Source organism: Arvicanthis niloticus, chromosome 25 (genome assembly GCF_011762505.2).
Source record: "Arvicanthis niloticus isolate mArvNil1 chromosome 25, mArvNil1.pat.X, whole genome shotgun sequence".
Classification (NCBI taxonomy): Eukaryota; Metazoa; Chordata; class Mammalia; order Rodentia; family Muridae; genus Arvicanthis; species Arvicanthis niloticus.
The window spans coordinates 22,662,482-22,690,449 of record NC_133433.1 but is presented as its reverse complement, the minus strand read 5'-3'; the positions used below and the strand labels follow the sequence as shown (position 1 = coordinate 22,690,449).

Below are 27,968 nucleotides of genomic sequence, written 5' to 3'. Positions count from 1 at the left end.
TTGTTTGGGAGTGGGAGGGGAGTGGGAATTGCCGCCTGTGCGTCCTGTGATTGGAGCAATAGTGCTGTTATATGATTTTTTCCTAAGACTAGTGAAGTTTTCTCCTCTATTTATGACTGCCTTTCCTTTGTGTTTAATATGTAATATATTAACATGTAACATGGAAATGTAAAAAGGATACCACTTTAAAGGAAACTTTGCAACCTTTTGTTTCTTCTCAGGCAGGGCAGGAGTCCTTTCGTTCTATTACAAGGTCATATTACAGAGGTGCAGCGGGGGCTTTACTAGTGTATGATATTACAAGGTAAGTCTATGTTAGTTTTCATCTCAGTTCAAGGAGACTATTTCTAAATAAGTGTGGTTACTAGCAATAAAGCCTTTATGCTTTAGCTACTCACTTTTAAAACTGTGTCTTGAATCAAATTTAAGTGTTTTCTCAAAATCTGCAGCTTAATTCTTTCTTATTTAAATAAGCACCCCAGATTGACCAATTTGATGCTATTATATAGTCATTGAAAATTTCTAAACTGTGCTAACAGTTGTATTTATTCTAACTGAAATATAATCAGTGAGCACTAAACCCAAATACTGTGCTTTAAATGCGGTTCTCATAGTATGAGTGGCTATGGTTAACGTGGTTAATGTTTGCAGAATGTAGATGGCTTATTTATTGTGTACTATGAGGAGAAATATTGAAAACTGCAATCACATAAATCACATACCATTTGTGTTTAGGAGAGACACGTTCAACCACTTGACAACCTGGTTAGAAGATGCCCGTCAGCATTCCAATTCCAATATGGTCATCATGCTTATTGGAAATAAAAGGTAAAAGAAGTAACTTAGAGCTTGACTTGCATTAATAGTGAGTGATGTGGTTACTGTTTGTGACTACTTTTTCTGTCTGCATGAAAGTTACTGGCTTCTTAAGTTTAAAGTTTTATTTAAATTCTGAGTATTTCTTTAGATCTTACTGTTATTGGGTGTTTTGTTCCTTGGTTTTTGTTGCCTTCTGATTCTTAGGAGAGTGGTGGCTGTATGTTGCTTGGTAGGAAATTTTAAGATCTTTCTAAGCGTGACCACTGTAGATTCCGGGTAGAATGTGTTTCTAGGTATTGGGAAGTGACACTTAGGAATGGGGATGGGCTAGTAGAGGGCTGAGGGAGTCTACAGGAGGGAGGAAAACAGCCTTCTGCCAGGATTTGCTTAGTTCCTTGGGAATGGGAGCAGAGTGAGGACATGCCACTTCAGGTGGACTGTTAAGGAGCTGGCGATTGGATTTTGAGGGATGGGGGAGAGGTTAGCCTATCTGCTTCTCATGCTGGGATGGACTTGGGATTCCTAGGGAGTGTCTCCTGGAGTCAGAGGCTGGCATAAAGCAGTGGAGAGGCTGAAGCAGGTGGTCTGCTACAGAGGACTGGATGTGACTCAGGAATTAGATTAGAGGAGCTGAGGGGAGAGCTCAAGATGCGAGCACTTAGCTTTTCTGCTTCCCTGCTGACTGGCCTGTGAGTTCCCAGGAAGTGCCTGCAGGAGCTGGGGGCTGGAGAAATCAAGAGTAGAAGATCTGTGTGATGGGGGTACCTCAGCATGTGCTCTGCTGCAGAGCTGGGGATGAGACTGGATGACTGGATTTGGAGGGAACGAGGAAAGAGGAAAATCTGTATTTAGCCTACCTGCTTTCCTGGCTGGAGTGGCCACCAAATAGTATTTTTAAGTGGTAGAAGTAGAATTCATTTGTACTTCAGGGTTATAAAATATATACTGTGGGCAGATAATATATTTAGAAAAGTAAAATGGTAATTAATTTAATAACAAGCATGTTCAAGTTTTTATCTCATTAATTAGTGAAGAAATCAGTTACATATCTGGCCAGTCCAAACACAGAATACCACACATTCATATAAGGAATGCCAAATGAATTTACAGACAGATGAATACTAAAGGGTATTCATGGGCTGATAATTGTAGTGCACACCTCCTGCATTGCTATTAGTAGAAACTATTATGTTATTATCAATTTTTACAAATAAACTTCTGTCTCTACAATCTTTGAAAAATTATGAAATGTGGTAACAGTAGTGGGAAATTATAACATTGAATGACTATATTAGGGGGAATTACATCTTTTTATCGAACTAAAAAGATGGGTAAGTATGGAGGCCCAGCCCACACAAGGCTGAAGCAGGTAGGATTACAGGCCCATACCTCTTCAGGCTACACAGTGAGACCCTGTTTTAAAAGCAAGCACCAGTATAAGCAAAGAGAAAGGAAAACAGTCACATCAGAAGCTACTGGGTTTGTTTTGGGAGACTGAGAACAGTGTGTCTGTGTGTGCCTGAGGCCTGAAGCTGACAGTCCTCCTGTCTTAACCTTCTCAGTGCTGAGATTACAGGTGTGAACCACCATGCCTGACTGTAGAAATAGAAAGTATTCTTTGAGAAAATTAGTAAAATAGATTGTGATCACATTATCAGAATCAGAACATGTGCTATTACTACAGATCCCTCTGGTACTAAAAGAAGAGAACGTTGTGAATAAACTGAATAGCAATTATGCCACATTCATGAGTCTTAAGACTGTGTGTCATGTATCTCGGGCTGACTTCAGATTCACTCTGTAGCCAAGGGTGCCTCCTGTCCTTCTCCCTTACCCCCAAATGCTGGGAATATAAGCATGAGCCACCACATCTAGCTTATGAAAACTAAGTGCTTTTAAGATAGTTAGTTTTTCACTGTGTCTTTTAGGGGGTTAGTCGTAATTGATTTTAAAATGTATTTTTTATGTGAAAACTGTAGTCTTAGTCTAATCATAGCAACTTAGAGGAACAAAATTGGAAGATCTACTGCTTTTACTAATACAGATTTTGAAATATTCGTTGTGTGTTTCTGAATGGGGAGGACAGGTTCTGGTTGGTTGTTTTTGTTTTGTGTTTGCACAGTCTCTACAGTTGGCCTAGAACTTCCTCTGTAGACCACATGCTGTTCTTGAACCTGCAGCAAGCCTCTGCCTATTCCCCCATGCTGAAACTATATGTATATGCCACTATTCCCAGCAAGGTTTATAAGGCTTCTATAACCACAGTGGTACTTTGGTCAGTTTTGTGTTATGAGAAAAATACCTATCTGAAAATCAAGTGAGAAAAGGTTTCATTAGATTGCTAGCTACTGTCACTTTGGATGTATGACAATGCAGGGCACTGTGTCAAAAGCTCTTGACAAAAGAACTAGTCACTTTGAGATGGCCAGGAAGCAAAAATAGGAATGTTATTCAACAATAAAAAGGAATGAACGAACTATTGATATATATTCAGAATAATTACAGTGAGTGAAAGACAAACAGACCAACTAGCCAACTTATGTCAATACATTTTCATAAACACTAATAGTAAAGGTTTTGCGCTTTTATACTAGAGCATGCTTAAAGAAACTCTTTCCTGCACTAATCCAATTCTATATGAGAAAAACTGCAAGGAGACCACCCAGGCTCAGACTTCTGTTTGTCCCTGCCCATCTACTACTGGTTTTGCTTTAAGAAGAAACTGAGGATTAAACCAAGATAAATAATCTAATTTACTTTTTTTTAACACTTTGGATTTTACAAAGTTTCCTGTAACTTTGGGGAGTTGGATGGCAGATGTTTTTATCTCATTTTTAGAAACTCAGGCACTGTGGACAGTGGATGAGGTGATGGGTTCTCCTTTTCAGCTGTTATCTTTAGCCAAGTAACTTTCTGCTTTGGTAACCTACTCTGTTTGAAGATGGGGTACCATACATAACAAGTTGCCTTCCCGCTACTGCTATAAGCATCTTACCATTCTGGAACTCAGAGTTGGAATAATATGTTTCTGCTGGAATTCTAGTCACTTGAAAGTAGGCGATGTATTTCACATATGTTGACCTTTGTAACACCCTGAATAATGCAGCTAATTATTGTGTATGAAGCTGTTGAAAAATGGTCTGTGTAATGTTGAGTTCCATGGTGCATTTTCTACTGACTGATTCCTCTATTTGTACTGTGTTATTTACTAACACAACTCTTTCTCTTCTGTGCTCAGTGACTTAGAATCTAGGAGAGAAGTGAAAAAGGAAGAAGGTGAAGCTTTTGCACGAGAGCACGGACTTATCTTCATGGAAACTTCTGCCAAGACTGCTTCTAATGTAGAGGAGGTAAGTTAATGAGGGCCTCATGCATTGGCGTATAGGTATATTCCATAGACCTTAACTTTGTATTTACTGGTCTTTTTTTGTAAGCTTAAGTTTCTAGTAGTTGTTGAATATTAAAGTAAAACAGTTGCTATCTGACTTTTTGCATTGTCTTCTGAAGCCCTGTGGCCTGCATGTGTCAGTATATATGAGAATCCTGCTGTCTTTAGTGGGTGAAAATGATATTATCTCATTTTTGTTGGTCTAATCATCCTGAACTATTAGTTTTCTGGGTATATTTTTATGCTATATTATTTACACTACACTAGAAGATTAGAATTCCTATATTTTGTATTTTATCAAAAGAGGAAATGAGGCCAAGAAAGCAGTTTACTTTAAGTAATGCTGAATTTCTTCCTCATGGATAAGAACAGCTTATAAAAATGACTGAAAGAGGCCCTAGAAAACAGTGGCTAGAAGGGCTTATTGTTTTAAGTATAGCTGAGGAAAGGGCCCTGTACATCAGTTAGCATAGCACATTAGACATAGTATTTCATTATTAAATACAAGTTTTCTAATTAACTCTTGTTTAGTTAAAGTTCTACTGCTATAAAGAGACACCATGACCAAGGCAACTCTTATAAAGAACAACATTTAATTGGGGCTGGATTACAGGTTCAGAGGTTAGGTTCATTATCATCAAGGCAGAAGCATGGGGGAGGAGCTAAGAGTTCTGCATCTCATTCCCAAGGCAAACAGGAAAAGACTAGGACTAGGGTCTTTTTTTTTTTTTTTATTAGATATTTTATTTACACTTCAGATGGCATCCCCTTTCCCCATTCCCCCCCCCTTAGAAAACCCCTATCCCATGCCCCCTTTTCCTTTTTGCATTTATACATTTTTAAAAAATAATGTTAATCATAAGCGTTATAAGTTTGGAATTGTTCAATCAGAGGTGTAACCCACTGACCAACCTAGATATAACAACTATCTTTGACTGGTGGAGATACATGAATATCTGCCTCCCTGTCTCCCCCCTCTTTCTCTCTTTCATCACCTAGCTTCTCCTCTCCTTCTTCTTCTCCTCTTCTTACTCCTTTTCTTCCTCTCAGTACTCCTTCTACCTTAGCTCATCCTACACACCACCCTTCCTGTTAAAATTAAACTTTTCTCTCAAAATACAATTAGAGCATAATTATGCCAATTTGTACCAGTGAGGTGCAAGATAGTCCTAATACCCCGTCCATCCTTTTGTTGACTAACCAGCACCTCTGTCATCTATCCTAACTAAAACATTTAGTTCTGAACCTGGCTTTAGGATGAATGTAGGACTAGGGTCTTAAAGCCCATTCCTACTCCTATCAGGCCACACCACTCCAGCAAGGCCACAACTCCTAACAGTGCCAATCCCTGGGCTAAGCATATACAAACCATCACAACCCTTGAATGCAAAAATGAACTGTAGTAATTCTGTGACACTGGTTTATTCAATGAAGAAGTCTTCCTTGGTAAGATAGACGATGCTTGATGAGGAACCCTGTGAAGATTCTAAACGAATTTTATACAGGCACTACCTAGTGCTTGTTACGAGAAGTAATAACAGCTTGAACATACATTTCTCTTCACATAGAACACCAAGTGAGAAATCTCTTCCACACTTTTGTCTGTCTTCAAGGAGAAATGTACACATAACACACACACACACACACACACACACACAGGGGAAACTATCTGTTTCAGAGAGCTTCTCCTATGTTGGAGGTGTTGTACTTAAAATCATAAGGCCAGTCTTTGGTGAGGGAGGGGTTCAAGACATCTAAGGCGTAGCTGATTAATAAAGTCAATTCAGGGAAAAAAACTTTAGACTTCTAAGTCTGCCTCCAATGCCTTTGCGTGCTTTTTTTCTTAACAAATACAGTGTTTATTTGTAAGCAGTAAGTCGCTGTTGTCCTTTTGATTATTTGAAGGAAATGCTATATTCCTATACTATACATCTATATAGAGAGACTGAGTGTTTACATTTCATCTGAGCTGGAATTTGCCTGATAAAAAAATAGCACTTTATGTAATGATAAAAACTAATTTGCCTCTCAAAAACTAAATATATTATGATGAAGTATTTTAAGATGGACGACTATTACTGTAACGTAAAAACGGGTGGAATCAAGAGGGACATAGAGATTAATAACCAAAATCCCAGCGCTCAGGAGGCTGACTCAAGTGGATTCAAGTAGAATTGCCGTAAGTTTGACTCTGACTTGGTAGCTAACTTCTGCTACTGAGAAGATAGGCTAGATTAACTTTTCCTGCTGCCACATACAACTAAGAAAAAGCCCAAAGTATTGGGAAGGGTTCTCTAGATACAGCAGCCCCTGGAGAACTCTCAGGGTGCTCTTCTAGGCTGGGGTGTGATAAAGTACTTATCTGACTTACACGAGACCCGGGCTAGATCCCCAGTACCACCAAGAAAGAGAGGGAGAGGGAGGGACAGAAGCTCTTAGTGAGATTCTGCCTAGTCTGGCTACACAGTGAGTCTCTACTTCAAAAAACAAACAGACAAGCAGGGGCTAGAGAGATGGCTCAATGGTTCAAAACACTGGCTGCTCTTTCAGAGGTTTTGAGTTCAGTTTCTAGCACCCACAAGGCAGCCCACAACCATCTATAACTATAGTCCCATGGGATCTGATGCCTCTTCTGGTGTACAGATGTACATGCAGACAAAACACCCATATACATAAAATACATAAATAAGTAGATCTTGGGGGTGGGGTGGGGCAAAAATTCACTGTACCCAGACATTACAGAAAAAAGAAGGACCATATACACTACTAGACTATTTCCCAGTATTACCAGTAGAGAAATGGTAGCACCATTGACAGAGGAAGCCACAGAACAGAGGCCTAAATGCAATCCAGAGTCTTCCAACTTTGTCCTCAAAATTCCTAGCATCAGGTGGAAGATTCCAGGCATACCTACACCAGGAAGAGCCACACTGAATGAGTAAGAGAGGCTGGGCGTGTTGGCCTATACCTGTAATCCTGTGCTGATTATATAAATAAACCTGAAACATGACTACCAAAAATTATAAAAATAATTTTTAGAACTTAAAACTATAATAATTGAAATTGGTAAATCTGATATGTGACTGAGAAAAGAAATAGCTAATGGAATGATAATACAATAGAAGCTGGAGCTGGAGAGATGGCTTAGGGTTTACAAGTACTGGCTGCTCCTCCAGAAGACCTGAATTCAGTTCCCAGCACCTACATGGCAGATGGTTAACAGTACTGGGGAATGTGCTGCCTTCTTCTGGCCTTTGTAGACAGTGTATGTACATGTACATGCATATAAGTAGGCAAAGCATCTATACATAACATAAAATCTTTTTCTTAACTTTTAAAACAAGCCAGGTAGTGGTGGCGCATGCCTTTAATCCCAGCACTTGGGAGGCAGAGGCAGGCGCATTTCTGAGTTCGAGGACAGCCAGGGCTACACAGAGAAACCCTGCCTCGAAAACCAAAAAAAAAAAAAAAAAAAAAAACCACCAATAGAAACTATGCAGTTTAAACTACAGTGATAGACTAGGGATGTGGCTTAGTGGTATAGCATTCTCACAGTATACATTAAACCCTGAGTTTGATCCCTAGCATCCCAAAAAAGTAAATTCTAAAGCAGATTCTGAACTGCAGGGAAAAAACGGCCTGGGAGGAAGAATGAATAGTACCAAATAGACTTGTGGGATTATAACAAAGGTAGTTACGTATTATTAGTCCTAGAAGATGAAGGGAAAGAATATGTTTATTAAATATTTAAAGCAAGCAAACAAAAAATGACCGATTATGAGGATCAGGGGGAAGGTATGTACAGATTCAAGCCAAGCCAACTCAAACAGAATAATACCAGATAAATCCGTAGCAAAAAAAAAAAGAGAGAGAAAAAAAAAAAAAAAAAAAAAAAAAAAGCAACTCTGTGTGGTCAAATTTCTGCAAATGAAAGAAAAAGAAAACTTAAAGTAATACCCTAGTTGGATTGGAGTGTGGACACAGCAATTCAGGTGACAGCTTTCTCATCAAAAATCATAAGACAGGCTGGAGATGGCTCTGTGGTCAAGGGCACTTGCTGCTCTTGCAGAGGACTGAAGTTCAGTTTCCAGCATTTATGTGGCAGCTCACAAGTATCTGTAGCTCCAGTTCCAGGGGTTCCCCCATGCCCTTATCTGGCCTCCATGAGTATTGTACACATGTGGTGCACATACATACATACAGGGAAAACACATAAGAAATTTTCACAAGAAACCATGGAAACCAGAAGAAAATGACACATTTTTCAAGAGCTGAAAGCAAACAATTATTAACCTAGACTCTTGTACCTACAACAAAGTCTCTCAGGAATGAAGGAAGAATCAAGGCATTGTCAGATAAATAAATTTGTCAACTGCAACTCTACCATAGAAGAATGTCTATAGGAAATGAAATGATTTAAAAAATGAAAGAAAAACGTAATAAAAGTAAACATGAATATAGTACACTGTTGAGTGTTACAAAGTATGTCTGATGGTTGAAGTGACCTTGCACAATGTAGTTACCAGTGTAGGCAAAGGGACCAAAGACAACAAAGGAACATCATGGGAAGGAAAGTCTCCAGACTTCACTCAGTTTGATAAAAACAAGTGCACTAGTAGATGGTGGTTACTTATGTATGTATAATACAATACCTGTGCTGCACTTGAAAGATGTTACAGAGATGCACAAGAAACACTATATAAATCATAAGTCTAAAAATATTTAAATTACAAGAAAGCAGTAATACTGGGCATGCTGATTCATTCCTGTAATCCCAGCTACTTGGGGAACTGAGTGAAGCAGGAGGATCACAATCAATCTGGGTAACAAAGTCCTAGCATGAAAATTTTCAGTATGCATACATATATTTGTGTAAATATAATATAATAAATAAATAAATACACACACACACACACACACACACACACACATCATGACCAAATGAATTTCTCCAAAGTAACCAGTGCTTGCTCAGTATCCAAAATTGAATCACTATAACCTGGTCATCGAAATTGATGCACACTCACACAAACCACAACTAAAATTGATGATAAGCTGAATGCCTTGTCCGTTTCTTCAGGAGCAAGGAAAAGATGTCTGTGTCTGGTCATAATTATTATCGAATATGTTGATGGATGGTCTAGCTAGCATGCACATCCGTATCACTAGGAAGGAAGGAAGGAAAGTGTACAGCTTAGTACAGAAAAATTAAAACTGTTTTTGTGAGTAACATAGTTATATTGGTAGGAAAATCTCCAGGAATTTACAAGGTAAAAGTCTAGAATCATTAAGGGTAATTCAGCAAGGTTGGTAGACACGTGATAAACACAAAAATCAATTATATTTCTGTTAAATTGTAACAGTAGAAACATGAACACATTTCAGTATTATCTATAACCACAAAAATAAAATGCTTAGATGTAAATCTAAAAACCTTTATAGTGGGCTAGAGATATGGCTCAGTGGGTAAAGTGCTTGACTTGCAAACAAAAGAACCTGAGTTGGAAGTACTACACCCACAGAAAAAGTCAGACACATCACACATGCCTGTATACCAATGTTGGGGCTTGAGAAATGCAAAAAAAAAAAAAAAAACCTGTCAGATCCCAGTCTAGTCAAATCAGTAAGTACCAAGTTCACTGAGAGATGCTGTCTCAAAAGAATATGGTAGAGCTAGGCATGGTGACAGACACCTTTACCCACTATTTAGGAGGCAGAGGCAGGAGGATCTCAGTTTCAAGCCAGACTGGTCTACATAACAAGGGTAAGGACAACCAGGTCTACTACATAGGTCTCCGAAAAACTTTAAAACTGAGGTGGAAAAGCAACTAAGGATGACAACCAGTGTTGACCTCTGGTTTCCACACTCAAGTGTAGCGATACTGTATATTACCAAACACACAAAACTAAGTATGTGTGATTGTTTGTATATGTGCATGTAAAACATATGGTGAAAACTACTAAAACTAATGAAAGAAGGAAAGGTTGAAGTAGATGGAGACACATAGGGTGTTCCTTGTTTGGAATGTTCAGCTTCTTAATGGTGACTGTGGTATTTTGAATGAAAATGGCCCCCATAGGTTCATAGGGAATGTATTATTAGGAGGTGCTGTCTTGTTGGAGTAGGTGTGGGCTTGTCACTGAGGCATGGGCTTTGAGATTTCAGAAGCCTACAAAAGGCCCAGTGGAGCTCTCTTGAGTTGGAGGCCAGCCTGGTCTACAGAGCAAGTTCCAGGACAACCAAGGATACATAGAGAAATCTTGCCTCAAAAAAAAAAAAAAACAAAACAAAAAAACGAGAGAGATTTGCAATGGTCTTGGTTTCTCTTCGCAGCAATAGAACACTGACTAAAACAGTTCACTTACTTTACAGATTGACATAAAGGTTTAACAATATTTCTATCAAAACAAATTCCAGTTTTAGTAAATGTAGAAAGTAATAATATAAAATACACACAGAGATGCAAACGGACTACAGTAACTAAAACAACCTGGAAGGAAGAACAGGGTGAGTCTCACTACTTGGTTTCAGGTTTCACATAGCTGTGACCACTAAGACCGAAGCTCATGAAGGCTAGCTATGGAGACAGCAGAGTAATAAGTAACTTAGGAACCTTTTCAGAGATGCAGCTGACCTAACAAGGCACAGGGCACGCCAGTGAAGAGACCACCTAATAATAGAGTGTACTGCAGTAGAAGACAAACCCCAGGAGTCTCAATGTTATACAAGAAGATAAACTCTAATGGTTTGTGAAAGCAAGTAGAAAATGTTCAACTGTTTTTTTCTCTTAGCAGGTAAAAAAGCAGGACACTTGGGGCATAGGCATACTTGCCTCCAAAGGAATAACTCTTAAAAGGAAAAATTAATAAATTGACCTTTTAGAACTTGTGCTCTGTGAAGCATTCTTGTGAGTGAGTGAGTGAGAGAGAGAGAGAGAGAGAGAGAGAGAGAGAGAGAGAGAGAGAGCGCTAGAGCTCTACATGCCAAACCAAGAGAAAACACTCTTTAAGCCCAGATCTAATAAAAGACTAAAATTTAGACTTTAAAACCAAAAACTCAGCCATGTGGTACTGGTGCTTGCCTTAATCCTAGCACTCAGAAGGAAGGCAGAGGCAGTCAGACCCCTACTTGAGACTGGTCTACATCGCACTTCCAGGCCTGCCAGTGCTCCCTAGTGAGACCTTGTCTCAAATAAGACCTCAAGGAGATAACACTACATACCTATCTATCAAAGTAGCCCAGATAAAAGGGAACAGCTACACCACATGCTGGTGGGGAGTGCGCCCATGATCTCTCACACACATGGATGGTAGGCCTGAGTAACAGCCTCTCTAGAAAACACCTCAGCAATCTACACTAAAATGGAGCTACCAGACAACATAGCAATTATACCCATGGGCTTAAGACAAAGGAATTTCTGTACTGCAAACTATAGACTGATATTCATAACAGCTTTATTCATAATAGTCCCAAGCTAGAAATAACCTAGCACCTTTTAGGTCTAAGGAAACTTCCTTACTAAATAATAAAATGGGAAAAACTGTTGTTACATGGAAATACTGAATGAAGTTTCAGGTATCTGAGCTCACTGAAGTCAGACACCAAGCCTTGTTCACTGTGTGATTCCTTCTGCCTCCTTTTCTTGAGGTGATAAACTTAGAGTCCACAGAACAGATGAATCACTGCCAGGACCCAGGAGGGTGTTACATGGGAGGAAGTGTTAAGACTATAAAAAGACACTTAAGAGTCTATCTTAGTCACTGTTCTGTTGCTCTGAAGAGATACTATGACCAAGGAAACTCATAAAAGAAAGCATTTGATTGGAAGTTTGCTTACAGTTTCAGAGACTTGGACCATTATCATCATGGCGGGGAGCGTGGCAGGCATGTAGGCAGACATGGTGCTGGAGAAGTACCTGAGAGGTCTACTTCCTGAGAGGTCTGATCCACAGGCTGCAGGAAGAGAGCAACTCTAAGCCTGGTATGGGCTTTTGAAACCTCAAACCCCCAGTGACACACTTCTTCCAGGAAGGCCACATCTCCTAATCCTACCAAAGATTTCCACTCCCGTGACTAAGCATTCAAATATATGAGCCTATTGGGCCATTCCAACCAGCACAGCATGCTACAATAATTAATAATCTTTATTTTGTTTTACTTTATTTTTGGTATTTTGTTTGTAACAGTGTACTGTAGTTTTCTAGGAAATCACCCTTGGGAAAACTAAGGAAAAGCCATATTGGGTGGCTGTATTACTTCATATAATTGCATAGATAGATAGATAGACAGACAGACAGACAGACAGACAGACAGACAGACAGATAGAGACTGTCTCCAAAGTAATCGAAGATGTTAGACCAAAATTCATAAAAAAAAAAAAAAAAGACAACAAAAAAAAAACAATCAACTGTTTATTCATTGTCTACATGGCAGGTTTTTTTTTTTTTTTTAGATTTTTACAATTTTATGTGTGATATTTTGCCTGCATATATGTATGTTCTCCACATGTGTGCCTGGTGCTGGAGATGGTTTGAGCTGCCCTGTGAGTGCTTAGAACCAAATCCAGGTCCTCTACAAAAATAAGTGGTCTTAACTGCTGAGCCATCTGTCCAGCCCCAATACCATATGTGTAAGATTTTTAAGCACAATTAATTGTATCATTAAGTAAAAGCCATTTTAAAGCCAAACACATTTATGCATTAGCTCATTTTGGTAGATCCATACTGCAGTTTCTAAGCAGTCTTGTGTGTTGCTAGAAGAGTAAAACCATTCAAGGTCAGGGTATATCTCATAGTGAGAACATTGTCCTATCTGTTTGAAAGCCTGTGCTCAAAGTCCCAGCTGTATAAACAGCCAAATGAGTAAATATCTCACATATGAATCATCTCTTAACATGTATGGTGTATTTAAAGATAATTATGATAAAAGATACGTGATTCATAAATGTGCCTATTTTCTGATTAATGGACCATCTGATTATGAGTTCCTCTTAGAAAATTAAAGCTACATGATTCTGCATTGGCTAAGTCACAGTGGAATGTTGTTGGTCTTTAGAAATGGGCCTGTTGTTTCCTTTTATATATTTTAACAAAGATGTAGTTTTTGTAATACAAGTAGAAACCAAGAGATGTGAGTTATATTTCCCTTGAAGGGATTAGAATATTTAAAACATAACATCACTGTTGTTTCAGCATTAGCTGGAAATAAGCTTATATAGTCTATACATTTACTATTTACTGTTAGTCAGCTTAATGATTTCATTCATAAAAGATGTATTTAGGGACAAAATAGGATTAGGGAAAAATGGCAGAGGACCATTGTCTGGTTCATAGTGTCTGTCATTAGTCCTGGTTGACAACTACTGAGTTAGAATAATATAGAACACAAACTCCAAGAGCTGAATTAGCAGCAACTCTTCTGAGTGAATAGCAGGTATGGGTCAGTACTGTAATTTTTATATTAAAAATGCTTTATTTCACTTACTGCCTGAAAGAAGAAGTAAAGACAATATCCCTTCTGGTCAGTGGGCTGCTTCTGACAAGACTGCTACAGTGAGGAACCTCAGTATTCTAGCTTGATGGTGATCATGACTCCAGCTTGACTTTCCCGGCCCTACTACACTCATCCTTTCTGGTGCAGGAACCACCAGCATCATTCTTCAGCACCTCTCTACTCTTATGTGTTTTCTTTAGTAATAACCTCTGATGAGCCAACTGTTTTGCTCTTACCAAAATTGAGGCCATCTTTCTTGAACAAGGATCTTAAATTTAAAACAGTACCAAAAAAAAATCAATACAAATACTTGAAGTTACTTTATAAAGAAAATGAAAACAAAGTGAGACCCCAGTGCCTAAATTAGGTATTACTTATGAAGGTAAGACTTTCTCAGAAATATCTAGGATATGAACAAAAAAAGTAAAGGAATCACATATTAAGATTAACACAAAATTTGTACATATATACATTAATTACACAAACATGGAAAGCCTTTTCCATTATAAACATGTCTTTGTTAGCAGTCTATTAATTTTGTGTATTTATTTCCAAATGATACATTTTAATTTTTACATAGCAGATGATCATGAAAGTGCATTGCCTTTATTAAATAGATTCTATCCAGGTTGTATTGGTGACTGAACTGAAGAAACACACCCATAAGTGTGGTAGAAGCACCCCTCTATCACACTTCATTTCCCTAAATGGCAGTGTAATATATGGACCAGTGTCCTGGTTGGTTTTCTGTCAACTTGACACAAGTTAAAGTTATCTGAAAAGATGAACCTCAGTTGAGAATATCTCTCAGATTGCATGTAGGTAAATTTTCTTGTCGATTTTCTTGATTAATGATTGATGCAAGTGGCCCACAGGGGACTATGCTACCCCTGGGCTTGTGTGCTTGAGTTGTAGAAGATAGCAAGCTGAGCAATCCATGGGGAGAAAGTCAGTAAGCAGCACTCCTCTGTAGTCTGCTTCAGATCCTCCTTCCAAGTTCCTGCCTGACTTCCTCACAGTGATGGACTACTTGATATCTGAAAGTGTAAGAAGAAATAAATCCTTGTCTTTCCCAAGTTGCTTTTGGTCATGGCATTTATCACAACAGAAGAAACATAAGACAACCAGTTTCAACAAGAATATTCTTGTTCTGTTTCCCCTAATAAGTCACTGTTGATGATTTTGGTAAATGTCACTAGTCTTTTTAAATATAAGGTCCAAGTACTGTACATGCTTACACTAATACTGCAGGTAGATTCAGAGTGTGTGTAACCTTCACTGTTCACAGAGGACTCAGAGCAAGGTGTTGCAGGTTCTTGTCCTTCCTTTTATACTGCTGCACAGTCGGGAATGCCTATGATGATCTCTTTGCTTGGGATTCCAAGGGCAAACAAATATAGGAGAAATTAGATGTGCTTCCTCTTTAAGAACCAGAAATTACAGTAGTGTATTGATATTTGAGAAGCCACTGTAGAGAAATCTCCTGAAAAAGCTGGTATGGTGGCTCATGCCTGTGATATTAGCACTCAGAAGGCTGAGGGCAGGAGGCTTGCTTTATGTTGGGGCTAGCCTAGGCACAGAGTAAAAACCTTGTCTCGGAGAAAATTGCTGTTTTATTTAACTTCTAATTTTCTAAGGATCCATCCCCCGTATTTGGGGGGAAATTACTCATCCATTAGCACAGCCCAGTATCTCAAGGTTTTTTCCTCTCTGACTTGACATGTGGCAGGAAGCACAAATAGTATTTCTCCTGATCTGTATATTTCACATGCTTTTTAAAAAATGGGTTGTCTTAGATGAGTGCTTCTCCAGTGATACCGTGTACACTGCTCCAGACTCCTGCTGCAATTCAGGTTGCACTTCAATTACCACACAGGAAAGGCTGACAGGGCACTCCCCACCCTTCTAAAGCACATGGTTTCAAACCCTCTCGTGATCTTCATCTCTTCCTTTTTTTATTCGCTCCTGGCTAGAGCATGTAATTATATAATCAAGGTTCAGCTGTCTGAACCTTGCTCTCCAGTACTGGATGTGTTCTTTTCCAGTCTCCAATGAAAGTTTCCCTAGACCTTTTTCTTAATGAGTTTCTCATCTGAATGCTTTCCCCATTGGTAAGTTCATCCTATCTTTATGATTGCCATGGCTAAGAAATGGGTTCCCATTCCTACTATAAACAGCCTCTTGAATACCTTTGACTACTCTTACAAATAGCTTCCTTAGCTTGATGTTACCACCTCTTTATGCCTCTTCAAACCTCTCAAGACTTGAGTGGAGGTGCCCCTTAAATCCAAGTTCCACTCCCCTAGAGAGCTCTTTGTGAATGTTCTTCAGACCCATAGGCATAACCTCTCTTCACTGAACCGGAGTCCTTTGTTGCACTAGTCTGGCCTCCACTTTTCTTCCATGTGTCTGTTTACCCCTTCAGTCACTCATCTCATTCATCTGTGTGGCCTTCCTGTTGCTTTGTTGACCCTAATTGCTTCCTAATAAGACTTCCTGTCTTCATTTTTCAGTCTTCCACTGTTGTCTGAGAGCTTCCAAAATGTGAAAAATGATTGTTGTTCTTCAGTTTCTTTAAAACTATGTTGTGGTCCCCACAGTCTGAGCATCAGATTCCGTAATTTGACAGCCAAGGCCGAATGTTGAGAACAGCATGATTTGAGAAGATGGCACTAACTAGGAAGAGGACTACTTCAAGCCCCTTGCTTACACTATGAGAGAGGCTGTGCTCCCTCATGATGGCTGTAGGTACTAAAAAGTACTTTAGACAGCTGGAATGTGATTGTAAGCTAGAGGCTTTCTTGTCCTCTACATTCGGTCTGGGTTAAAGTCCTAGAAGAGGATTTCACAAGCAAAATCGGAGCATCTTGCCAGACTTGGATCATCTATCCCTGGAGGGAAAGCTTACTGTCTACCACTCTCCCACCATATTAGGGCAATGCGGACTCAGCTTCACTACCTCTGGTTTGGCCACCAGTCTTGGAAACTTCAAAGATGGTCCTACCTTTTTTGTTTCTTAAAGAATTATTTATTTTATGTATATGGGTGCACTGTAGCTGTCCTCAGACACACCAGAAGAGGGCATCAGTTCCCATTACAGATGGTTGTGAGCAACCATGTGGTTGCTGGGAATTGAACTCAGGACCTCTGAAAGAGTAGTCAGTGCTCTTAACTGCTAAGCCATCTCTCCAGCCCAGATGGTTCATGATCTTTTTTTTTTTTTTTTTTTTTGTTTTTGTTTTTGTTTTTTAGACACAGGGTTTCTCTGTGTAGTCCTGGCTGTCCTGGAACTCACTCTGTAGACCAGGTTGGCCTCGAACTCAGAAATCCGCCTGCCTCTGCCTCCCAAGTGCTGGCATTAAAGGCGTGTGCCACCACTGCCTGGCTGATGGTCCTACTTTTGACTCTTCAATGTTGTATACACTTTGCTAACCAAGGTAGCATTCATGTGTATCACATTCACCTGAAGTAGACATTTATTTATTTACAAGCATGCATATATATATAAACACCAACTACCCAGACTTTTATACAACTTTAGAATTTCACATGATATCTTTCATTCCGCACACAACCTGACTTCTTTCATTTAATTTACATTTCATCCTGCCCCTCCGTTGATAGAGCTAGCAGAGGCAGCAAGGCCTCTCCTAGTTAAGCAGGAAGCTGAAGAAGCTAAGGCAGATCGACTGGCCTTCCTTTACCTCATCCCAAAGAGTAGCCCCACCAGCAACACTGTCTTGAGATTGGGTTTGAAAAGCCACTGTGATCTGAGGCCTCTTGCACTAAAGTCCATAAGGTCCAAATAAAGTTACAGAATTTGAACAAGGTCTTTACTTAAGGTCCCTAATACTAAAATTTGTTTAGTGTTTCCATAGAGCTTCCCATCAATGTATACTTGTTTTGTCTCAGTATATATTACTCTTTAGTGCTCACACTGTGCATGACTTGTAGTTACTTCTCTTTTTAATGTTTTTTTAATCAAGATATTTTAATTGTCTGATGAGCATTGGCCATGTTTATTACTCTGCAGTATCTGCAGGGTTTGCTGACTTACACACCTGCACCCTTTCTCCTGCATCTCCGGTCACACACTGGTAAAGAGATGGTGTTAGCATTGGAACCAGAAGAATCTTGTTCCCCTGCAACAGGTGTGAGAGTTTCCGAGGTGTAACATCATCCCATACCTATAAGCTTTCTTGAAAGGAATTTAAATTTTCCATTTCTCTAAATATAATTTGAATTTCTTTCAAGAAATAATGTAAGCTATATAAAATACTTAGTGTAGTTAAGTGCCAATAATAAGCACTTCATAAATTATTGGTTATTTTGGCACAAATTGATACATGTAGTTTTCAGCATTTGAGAAGAAAATTAAAGATTTTTGGCTACGTCATGTTTTCTAGCACACTACAAAGTCATTTGTATTGCACAACATCTTGTTCTCTAGCATGTGTTTAATATCTTTAAGTAAAATTGTTCAAGATACTTGGAGAGTTGCTTTGAAGTCAGACTTAACAGATGTCATGTCTATCTTGCCACCAGGTGGCAGTATGCTACGTAAGGAAATAACGCTAGTCTGCTGAAGCTGTCCGTGTTTTGGCTTAACAGCTGTAAAGCCATAATAAAAAAAGTGTGCTCCATCATCCCCGCTCCGCATCTCTCCAGTGCACACTCAGTGTGTCATGTTGTATGTTAGGACCCAGTGCCGCTCAGCTCTCACCTTCTATCAGTTAATGCAGAAAGCCTTGTTCTCTGTCCTGGCCTAAAATGTGTACTCTTGTGCTTAGATTCTCCCATCAAACTGGTTTTAGTTCAGCAACTGTGAAAACTGTGCCCTCTCTTGTTCAACTCAGCACTTACTAGGTGCGCTTGTCTGTGATCCATGCCATAGCATCCAGATATAAAGTACCTGAGCATGTTCTTGAATTATACCCCATTTGTCTGGTGGTGGTGGTAAATTAGTTGGTTGGTTTTGTCTGTTTGTAGACAGGGTCTCATATAGTCCAGGGTGGCCTCAAGCCAACTATAAGGCCAAAGATGGCCTTCAATTTTGATCCCCTCGCCTCCACCACCCATATGCTGGGATTGCAGGCATATCTGCTTTATATGGTGCTGAGGACCAAAGCCAGGGCCATGTATATGCTGGGTATGCTCTCTCCTAACTGTGCTACACCCACAGCCTGCTTCTGTAATGTTTTGTGGTTATATATAGTTAACTTGGGCTGGCTATACAGGTCCTTGAGATTTTGACATGTACCAGTACCATTCAGATAACTGCTGCCTAGGGTTGAAAAATTAGTGCTTGAAGTAGAAGGCAAGAAAATTAATAACTAATGAAGAAAATGAATGTAAAGGACTGGTTGCAGCAAATCAAAGGATGGTAAAGGGGGAAGAGTGGTGCCGAAGTGCAGACTGATGCAGGATTTCAGTGCTAAGACAGCAGTGCACAGAGCAGAGCATTACCACGCGCTGGCCAAAAGGGAGTTATCTATGCCTCGGAAACGTGTCTGCCTGGACATTGTTTTACAGTACTTAGGATGAACTAATTTGACATCAGTTTCTCAAAAATATTTTCCCCTGTGGTAATATCAAGTTTGCCTTGTTTCTTGCCCCCCTTCCTCTTAGTAAAGTCATAAGAGAATATTCTCTCAAGGAGATCTACATAAACTAAAACCAACATTTCAGCCAGGTACTATGGCATATGCTTGTAATCCCAGGGAGCTGAGGCAAGGGTATGAAGCCAGCTGGGGTTGCATAGTGAGACCCTATTTCACAAAACAAAACCAAAAACTGCATTAGCTACTTTACATGCTGCTAGGAAACAAATACCTAACAAAAGTAACTTAAGAGAGGAAGGGTTTATCTGGGTTCACAGTTTAAGAATGCATTATAGTAAGGATGTTAGATGACAGAAGCTTGAGGCACCTGGCACATTGTGCTCACAGTGAGGAGGCAGAAAGATAAATGTTGATACTCACCAGACCTGGGCTATATGTAATGCCCTTTTCTCCTATTCTGTTCAGAACAGTGGTCCATAAAATAGTGCTGCCCGGCTGATGATGGGCCTTCCCATCTCAGTCAACCTAATCTAGACAATCCCTAACTGGTACGCTCAGAGGCTCATCTCCTAAGTAATCCTAAATTTTGTCAAATTGACAATATAAACCTGCACTTGGAAGATATCTATGAAGATTGATAAGAAATGAAGAGTGAAATTAGCATTCCTTAAAGATCTATTTATTCTTATTTTATGTATATAAGTGTTCTACATTTATGTATGGATACTCACCATGTGTGCTTCTGATACCTGTGGAGGTCAGAAGAAGAGATTGGATCCCCTGGAATCAGGAATTAAAGACAGTTATGAGCTGCCATTTGGGTACTGGGAATTAAACTTGGGTTCCCTGCAAGGGTACCAAGTGGGTTTTTTGTTTTGTTTTGGTTTTTGGTTTTTCGAGACAGGGTTTCTCTGTGTAGTCCTGGCTGTCCTGGAACTCACTCTTTAGACCAGGCTGGTCTTGAACTCAGAAATCCGCCTGCCTCTGCCTCCCAAGTGCTGGGATTAAAGGCGTGTGCCACCACTGCCTTGCAGGTACCAAGTGCTCTTAACCTTTGAACCATGTCCAGTAAATTATTATTTTTAATCCCAGACAGTTTATTATTATATCCTTAGATATTTCTCATTAATGAAATTTTTAAATCTTGAAAGAATTTGTGTGTGATCCCAGTACTAACTTAGAGGTTTGACCACCAGTGAGCCTTAATAATGTTGGTTCAGTATTCATTGTATTTAGAGAATCTGCCATTCTAGCCAATAGTTCTACAGTTTAAAATAGGTATGCTGGTGTCTGCATTTGACATGCTGAATTTTACATTCTAAGGAATCATTAAAATCAGTCATTAGTCACCTAATAGAGTAAACGTTAATTTTGAAGTATCTAAAAGATATAGTATTTTCTATATTGCTCTCAGGTAGAAGCAATTTATTGTCTTCAGTGTTTAATCAGAGAATTACAGAATTAGAGGTGGCATTAGTCAACTACTCCATTGAGAGACAAAATTATAATGAAAAAATTTATAACCATTTATATATTTCAATTCAAAGAAAATTAATTTCATGCCTCCAAGATATAAAATACATCTCAAATGTGTTACAACTGTGCTTTTAAAAGTGTGTAATAAAGTAGTAAATACTGTTTAGGGAATAAAATTAGTATAGTAACTTGGAAATTTTTACATAGCATAGCCTTTTGGTGCCAGGTTTTATCTCAACCAGTTAGCAGAACAACAGTTTAACTGAATGAGTCTTTCTGTACTAGATTAGGGTTAGAGCTGTTTGGTTCTGTGAAGTCCAGCAATGTTAGCACTCTTACACAAGGCACTCTCCAAATACAGGACCTTGAAGTCTTTCTGGATTGTGTTAGCATGAACACATGTGCTGGTCCTACAGGAAGAGTTGCAGCCTCACGAAGTCTATGTCTTTTAATTCAGTTAGCCAGGTTTCTGAAGCCATTATTATAATTGACTTGTTGTTAGTAATAAAGTTAAATTTTTACTTATTTATAAGGATAACCTCGCTAGGCGGTAGTGGTGCATGCCTTAATCCCAGCACTTGGGAGGCAGAGGCAGGCGGATTTCTGAGTTCGAGGCCAGCCTGGTCTACAGAGTGAGTTCCAGGACAGCCAGGGCTACACAGAGAAACCCTGTCTCAAAACAACAACAAAAAAAAGGGATAACCTCAGTTTTGAAGAATGTGAATTAGTTCTTAGTTGGCTAAGTCCCCTTCACTTTAATGCCAACACACACATGAAAACCATGCTTGCGTCCTAAGTGCCTTGTGAACCATCAGTGATTCATTCTTCTCATTATTTTGCGGCAGATTCTTATGACCCTTTGTGATGATTCGATCGGCCACTTAAAATTTATACATATTCACACCTCTGTGTCCCTGCCACAGTCGTTCGGATCTCCTTTGCTGACTGGGTGTGCTTGGTGTAGTAATTGAGCTGCCTAAATTGATTACTCTGGGGAGCCGTAAGGCCTTGAAAGGTGAAAATGTAACAGTCCTGTTAATTGGAAGCAAAAGCTATGATAGCAACTTCAGCAGTCAAATGTTTCCAGTGTCTAAAAGAGGAGAGGTAGGGTTCCTACCTCTCTGTGAGCCTTTACTTCTTAAAATTTCCATTAGCTCTGTGCTGGTGAACACATTAGATCTGTGAACTTTCATAAGATACTACTTGAAGATGTCTTTCCTCATCATACTGGTTAATACTCTATTTCTCTCAAATCTGAAAGTTTAGACACTATCAGAGTTTGTGTACTGTCTGTAGCACTAATAATAGTCACATAAAATACCTTCAGTAGTTCACATAAACTTAGGATACTTGTGAATAATTTACAAGGCTTAGTTTGAGAGTACTTTCTCACACTCATCCCGATTCTCTGCAGAGGACTAGTGCACTGTGTAGCAGAGGGCAGAACGTGTGTGCTATCCCTGTGTCGTCCGAACCCTGGTTCTCATTCTTTGTTTTAAAGATTGAGAGAATTATGTGAGAGAGAGAACACCCAGGTTATGTGTACATGCATTGCACTTTCTGCCACTTGTGCTGCTCACATCAGTCCCAGTTGATGCCTCTCCCTTCTGCCCCACTGTAGGAATGCTGCCATTGCTAGACCTGGGCCACTATATCTGGTTTTTGGAATGTGTTCCCAGGATTGAATTTGAGTCTTTAGGATTTCATGATAAACACTTTGACCTGCTGAGCCATCTCCTAACCTGACTGGTACTCTGTCTTTCAGACTACATATTAACTATGACAAAAGCAGTCCCATGTGGAACATTGTTCTCTAATATCAGCTAGTACAAACATGTTGGCATGTGAAAAGTGCCTAGATGACATGGGTTCTCCTGCACACATTTCATTACGACATTTTTTCCCCCTCCTTGGTGATAAAAGTGGGGTTGAATTTTATGTGTCATATTTTATGCGTGTTTTTCAGGGGTCAACCACAGTATAAAGGATGAAGCCCAAACCTTCATCCTTTAAATGGCTGAATGTTCCATCAGTAGCCCACCTTCCAGTTTTCACTCACTAGTGGGCAAAACTTCACATTGTTTTGTATTTCGGCCATTATGAAAAAACAGTGTTTGTGGTTCAAATGAAGTTTGTCATGCATCTTTGCTTTCTCAGCTTAGAGGAAAACCTTTTGGTCCTCACCAGTGAGGATGCCATCAGGTGTGCCTTGTCCTAGATCAGCAGTTCTCAACCTTTGGGTCTCAACCCCTTTGTGGGTTGTACAACAGAGATGCATATAAGATATTTACAGTTCATAACAGTAGCGACATTCCAGTTATGAAGTAGCAGTGAGTAACATCACAACCTGAGGAGCTGTATTAAAGGGTCGCTGAAGCATCAGAAAGGCTGAGCACTGCTGCTTTAGATACTTACCACTCAAGCTTTCCATTCCAGTCCTACTTGATTGGATGTTTTCATGATGAAAAGTCATTGAATTTCATCAGTGTTCTTTATGCATCTATCGAGATAATCAAGGTTTTGCCATTAAGATATACAAAAAATTAAGTTTCACGTACCAAGTGTTAACGATATTGTCAAGAACATTTTTATGCATTTGTGTGTTTGTGTGTGTGCGCACGTGCGCAGGCACATTCATGCCTTGGCACATGTATGGAGGGTACTTTCTGGAGTCAGTTCTCCCTTTGGGGATCAATCTCAGATCATCAGGCTTTTATAGCAAGTACTTTTACCCTCAGTCTGAGCCGTCTTATCTAACTCTCAGGAGTTCTTCATCAGGATCATGGTTAGAGGGTAGTGCCCACAGAGGCCAGAGGAAGCCGTTAGATTCCCTAGAGCTGGAGTTACAGGTCATTGTGAACCACCCAGTATGAGTGTTGGAAATCAAACTCAAGTCCTTTGGAGGAGCAGTAACCTCTCTTTAACTGTTGAGCCATCTCTTCGGTCCTGTAGAGCTTGTGTATGTTCCTTTACTGTTGTGATCTTGAAATAATATAAGCCAATTTTTCTACTTTATATTTCAGGCATTTATTAACACAGCAAAAGAAATTTATGAAAAAATCCAAGAAGGGGTCTTTGACATTAATAATGAGGTGTGTATATGCAAATATTGTTCACTAACCACTAATTTTGAATTGATATCTACTTAGAATTTGGAGTCATAATTTTTTTTATTTATTTTTTATTCCTAAAATGGTTCAATTGATCACCCATTGCCACATTAGTTAACAATCATCTATCTGAAAGCCTGGTACATGTAGTACAATAGGTAGGTTCTTAATGTTATCTGACATGTGGAGTATAGTAGGTTGGTGCTTCTGTTGCCTGTGTGGAGTACTTCAGTTAAGTGCTCCTGTTCTAGTAGAGGATCACGTTATGAATTGGGTTAAAATAAAAGGCCCTGTCTATTCATTGCAAACAATGAAAAATAATGTAAATTCTCTCAGTTGCAAAGAAGACCTGCATTTATCCACATGTACTTATTCTTTGGGGAATAATATCCCCAAAATAAGTGCATGACCTGTGGACTCTTGCAGCATGGTCTCTTTTGGTATGAGAGAAGGAAGGCAATTCCGAATTTGGAAATGAGTGTCATTAGAACAAAACAAATTTTTCAGCAGACCACATACATACATACATACATACATACATACATACATACAAACATACATACATACATACATACATACATACATACATATAAACATACAAGATTAACAGTTGGCATAGCTTTCTCTAGTGTTATTTTAAGCCCAGTTTAGTCAACATGATTGGGACAAAGTGTGGCATTTTAGATGATTGTGAATGTCCACTAGCTGTCATTTTGACCTAAATCCCCCTCTCTGTGTTTCTCCTTATTTCAAAATGTTTAAGTACATGGAATATGTTCTTTACTTTCCCATAAGCATCTCTGTTACTCTGTATTGAAGACGACACCTAAGAGATGCTCTTGGCCAGTACTTGCATGAGGCTCTCAGCAGTTTGCAATCGGTTTCCAAAAAGTACTTTTTTTTTTTTTTTTTTTTAAATTTGGAATAGCATGGCTTTAAATCTTACCTTTAGACTTACATGGCAATACTTCTTGAGTTAATTTAAAGGTGACACCATTCAGAGACTAATACCCTATAAATTGAACGGTAATTGGCCCTCTGTTTAAAGGGTGCGTGTGCTGTTTCTGTCTGGTTTCATATAGTAGCTAACTGCTTTACTGTGCCTTCTGCAGCTTTGATTGTAATGTGCTGTCAGAAGCCAACAGGCCATGCTATTTATTTGGCCTGATGCCAAGGCTGACTCCTTGATTCCTCAAGAAGTTGCTACCAGCCCAGAGGGGGCAGAACCAATGAGCCATAGGGCATGCTTTTTATTAAAGACGAGTCAAAAGAGCGAAAAGAAGCCACATCAGCCACTGTCAATAGTGAGCCAGTGCCAGAAGCCCCAAGGCTACTACTGTTGCAGAGTAACTGCCAAGCACCATAAATCTGAGATTTACTGTGACGCAAAGTTTCCTTAAGAGCTTAATTTCTGGAGCTACTGTATTACTTTTCTCAAAGTGTTGTATTTTTAGGTAAAATCCACTTGAGGGAGTGAGGGTTAAGACACAAGTGTGAATTTGACGAATGAAAGAACCACTCTGTGTGTGGGTTCTTGGCAACCTGCCACGTCTTTGGGGATCACAGAAATTATTGATGACACAGAACACTCATGCCCTCAGCCAGCACAGCTGATTCAACATGGAACAGAAATGCTGTCTAACAGAAGCATTTTCCATCCTGTCAGGGCAGTGAAGGCTTTGGATAGTTTCACTCTTCAATAATCATTCCATGGACTAATTGTTACAAGTACTGTCTTCACTATGAAGCTCTGACAAGCAGCATTATCTGATTTCTGCTGACCAGTTCCATGACAAACTGTTTTCCCAAAACATTTTCTCTGTGTTGTTTTTAAAAGAAGAAACTACCTCGTTTCAAAAATCTACTTAAAATATCTTTTAGAGTTGTTTGGCAAAATTAAATCACTAAGAATTACGTGCATTTAAAAAAAATAATAATAATTTACTAGTCTGCTGCCTGGGTGGGTCTGCTTTTACTTACAGTCCTGTTCTCTTCTGCTTCAGGCAAACGGCATTAAAATTGGCCCTCAACACGCTGCTACCAATGCATCTCATGGAGGCAGCCAAGGCGGACAGCAGGCAGGGGGGGGCTGCTGTTGAGTCTGTTACCGGCTAGCTGCCCAGTGGAGCCACGCACTCTGTCACCCTCTTTCCTCATGCTCGGCTGAGACATGAAACTATTGAAATGGCTTTATGTCACAGGAGACTTTAATCCTTCAGATTCTTGTATAACTTTGAATAAATGGTTAATGTTCACTTAAAAAGACAGATTTTGGAGATTGTATTCATATCTATTTGCATTTGATTTCTAGGTCAATTGATGTGATTATTTTTGTTAAATGTTGTCTTGTGCCCTTAACTACGAGCTGAATTGTATTAAACACTACAAAGTCATGGTGAGCATTTTAAATCAGTTTGTGTAGTTAGGTTTACCAACACCTGTGGTTACCTAAATGTTTAATATTATAGGACTGTCCTCAAAAGGTTTGTCAACTTTCAAGGATATAAGGAAAAACAGAACTCTTTAAATTCTGTATTTATCATTTGCTTTCTGTATATATAGTTTAATAACCTGCTTGGGTGTGATTTGCCAAGCTTGAACTATAATGCATTTGCATAAATTCTACCACTGTTCGGAGCTTGAAGCTACAGAAGCATTGTTAGGAATTGCTTGGACACTGACTTTTAAACTTTTTGACATCGTTAACGAGCATGTTCATCTTTTCTTGTCACTAGTCCAAGAAAAATACGCTTCCTGTGTATTACTAAAGGCTGTGTATGTGTTAACCTGTTTTAATGCCAAAAGTTTGCTATTTGTCCACAATTTCTTGAGACCGCTTTACAAAAGGATTTGTTTGCCTTAATGAGTGCTGTTGGGTAAAACACAATGTAATGAGTGGAAGGGCAGAAACAGAAATTCCAACACTAAGCAACTCCCAAGAGCGAGGACCACATGGAGGGGGCACGCCATGCCACTTAATCTTCCCTTAGACACAATAATGTTCCCTTTTATTCACAGTTTCTAAGTCTATTTTCATGCAGGGCAGTTTGTCAACCTTGATGTACAGTGTGTAAAATTTTTTCTTTCAGTGGCGACCTATCTATAATCTTTAAGTATGGTAAGCTTACTGTCTGTTTTGGGGGGGGGATATGAAAATAAATCTACCAGATGGAAAATCCTGTTCAAAGTAGAAAAGTTTTAGTTGTTTACTCACTGTGGTGGTTTTATCCTCTCTTTTTCTCCCTTGGTCTAGAATGAAATTGTTACAGCAGTGCAAAATAAAATCCTATATATAAAAGTGTCCTTTTCATGATGAGCACATTTTAAATATATTTTGCAAGTACATTAACACCTCTTACATGTGTCCCAGCATGCTGTCCCAAAGAGTCAGAATACTCAACATGCGCCCTTGTGAAAGTGTGGAAGGACTCACTAGTGGACTCCTCCTTGCTGTTCACCTTGCACAGAGGAGCGTGTGTGCCAAGAGCGTGTGAGCTGAGTGAGACCCTGCACTCCCACTGCCTGCTGCCTTCTCCTGGAGATCCATGACCCTGCCACAGCCCTGTCACTGCCCTAGCGGTCTGAGCATCTCTTACTTGCTCTTCCCCACTCACTGTCACGGACAGTGCTGCTTTCCATTGCTGCTGCATAGCAGAAGTCCAGACAGCCTGAGCTCTGCTCTATTCCCAGAGATGGTGGGACCTTGAGTATGTAACAACTTTAGTAACTGTCACAACTTGGAATACTTTTTTGCATCCATTCTCTTCTTTCCCGAATCAAGTGCAAGAGAAGTGATGGCCAAAACGAGAACCATTATGGCATGTATTCTAATCTCCACCACAGACAGCCTAAGGACAGCTGTGCCACGGCAGCAGAGCCATTCACTGCCATTTTTTTTTCTGCAGAACTCAGAGCTAAGGAATAGATGGCAGGAGCACTGTGTAGCTCAACAGACGAGCTCTCCGTGTTTCCCAATCATTGCTCATTTTTGTCCTGTTACAGATAATACAGTATCGGTACCCGGTTCAATCATACTGTAATGCTGACTTTTATTGATCTTGGATCAAGTTTTGTAGCATATGTGGTCGTATTTTAATAACAATCGGTCATGGATACAAATAC

At 39.4% G+C, this 27,968-nt stretch overlaps 1 protein-coding gene across 2 annotated transcripts in view; it reads left to right on the top strand.

The window, feature by feature from the left end:
• The window catches only part of Rab2a (RAB2A, member RAS oncogene family), a 62,192-nt gene extending 35,045 nt beyond the window's left edge, over nt 1–27,147 (top strand). For both annotated transcript variants that reach the window (XM_076924232.1, XM_076924233.1), the window contains exons 4-8: nt 222–304; nt 736–828; nt 4,058–4,169; nt 23,760–23,828; nt 25,850–27,147. In XM_076924232.1, the coding sequence (XP_076780347.1) occupies nt 222–304; nt 736–828; nt 4,058–4,169; nt 23,760–23,828; nt 25,850–25,945 (453 nt within the window). In that variant the 3' untranslated portion in view covers nt 25,946–27,147. The remainder of the gene's footprint in view (nt 1–221; nt 305–735; nt 829–4,057; nt 4,170–23,759; nt 23,829–25,849) is intronic.
• The last annotated feature ends 821 nt before the right edge of the window (nt 27,148–27,968 follow it).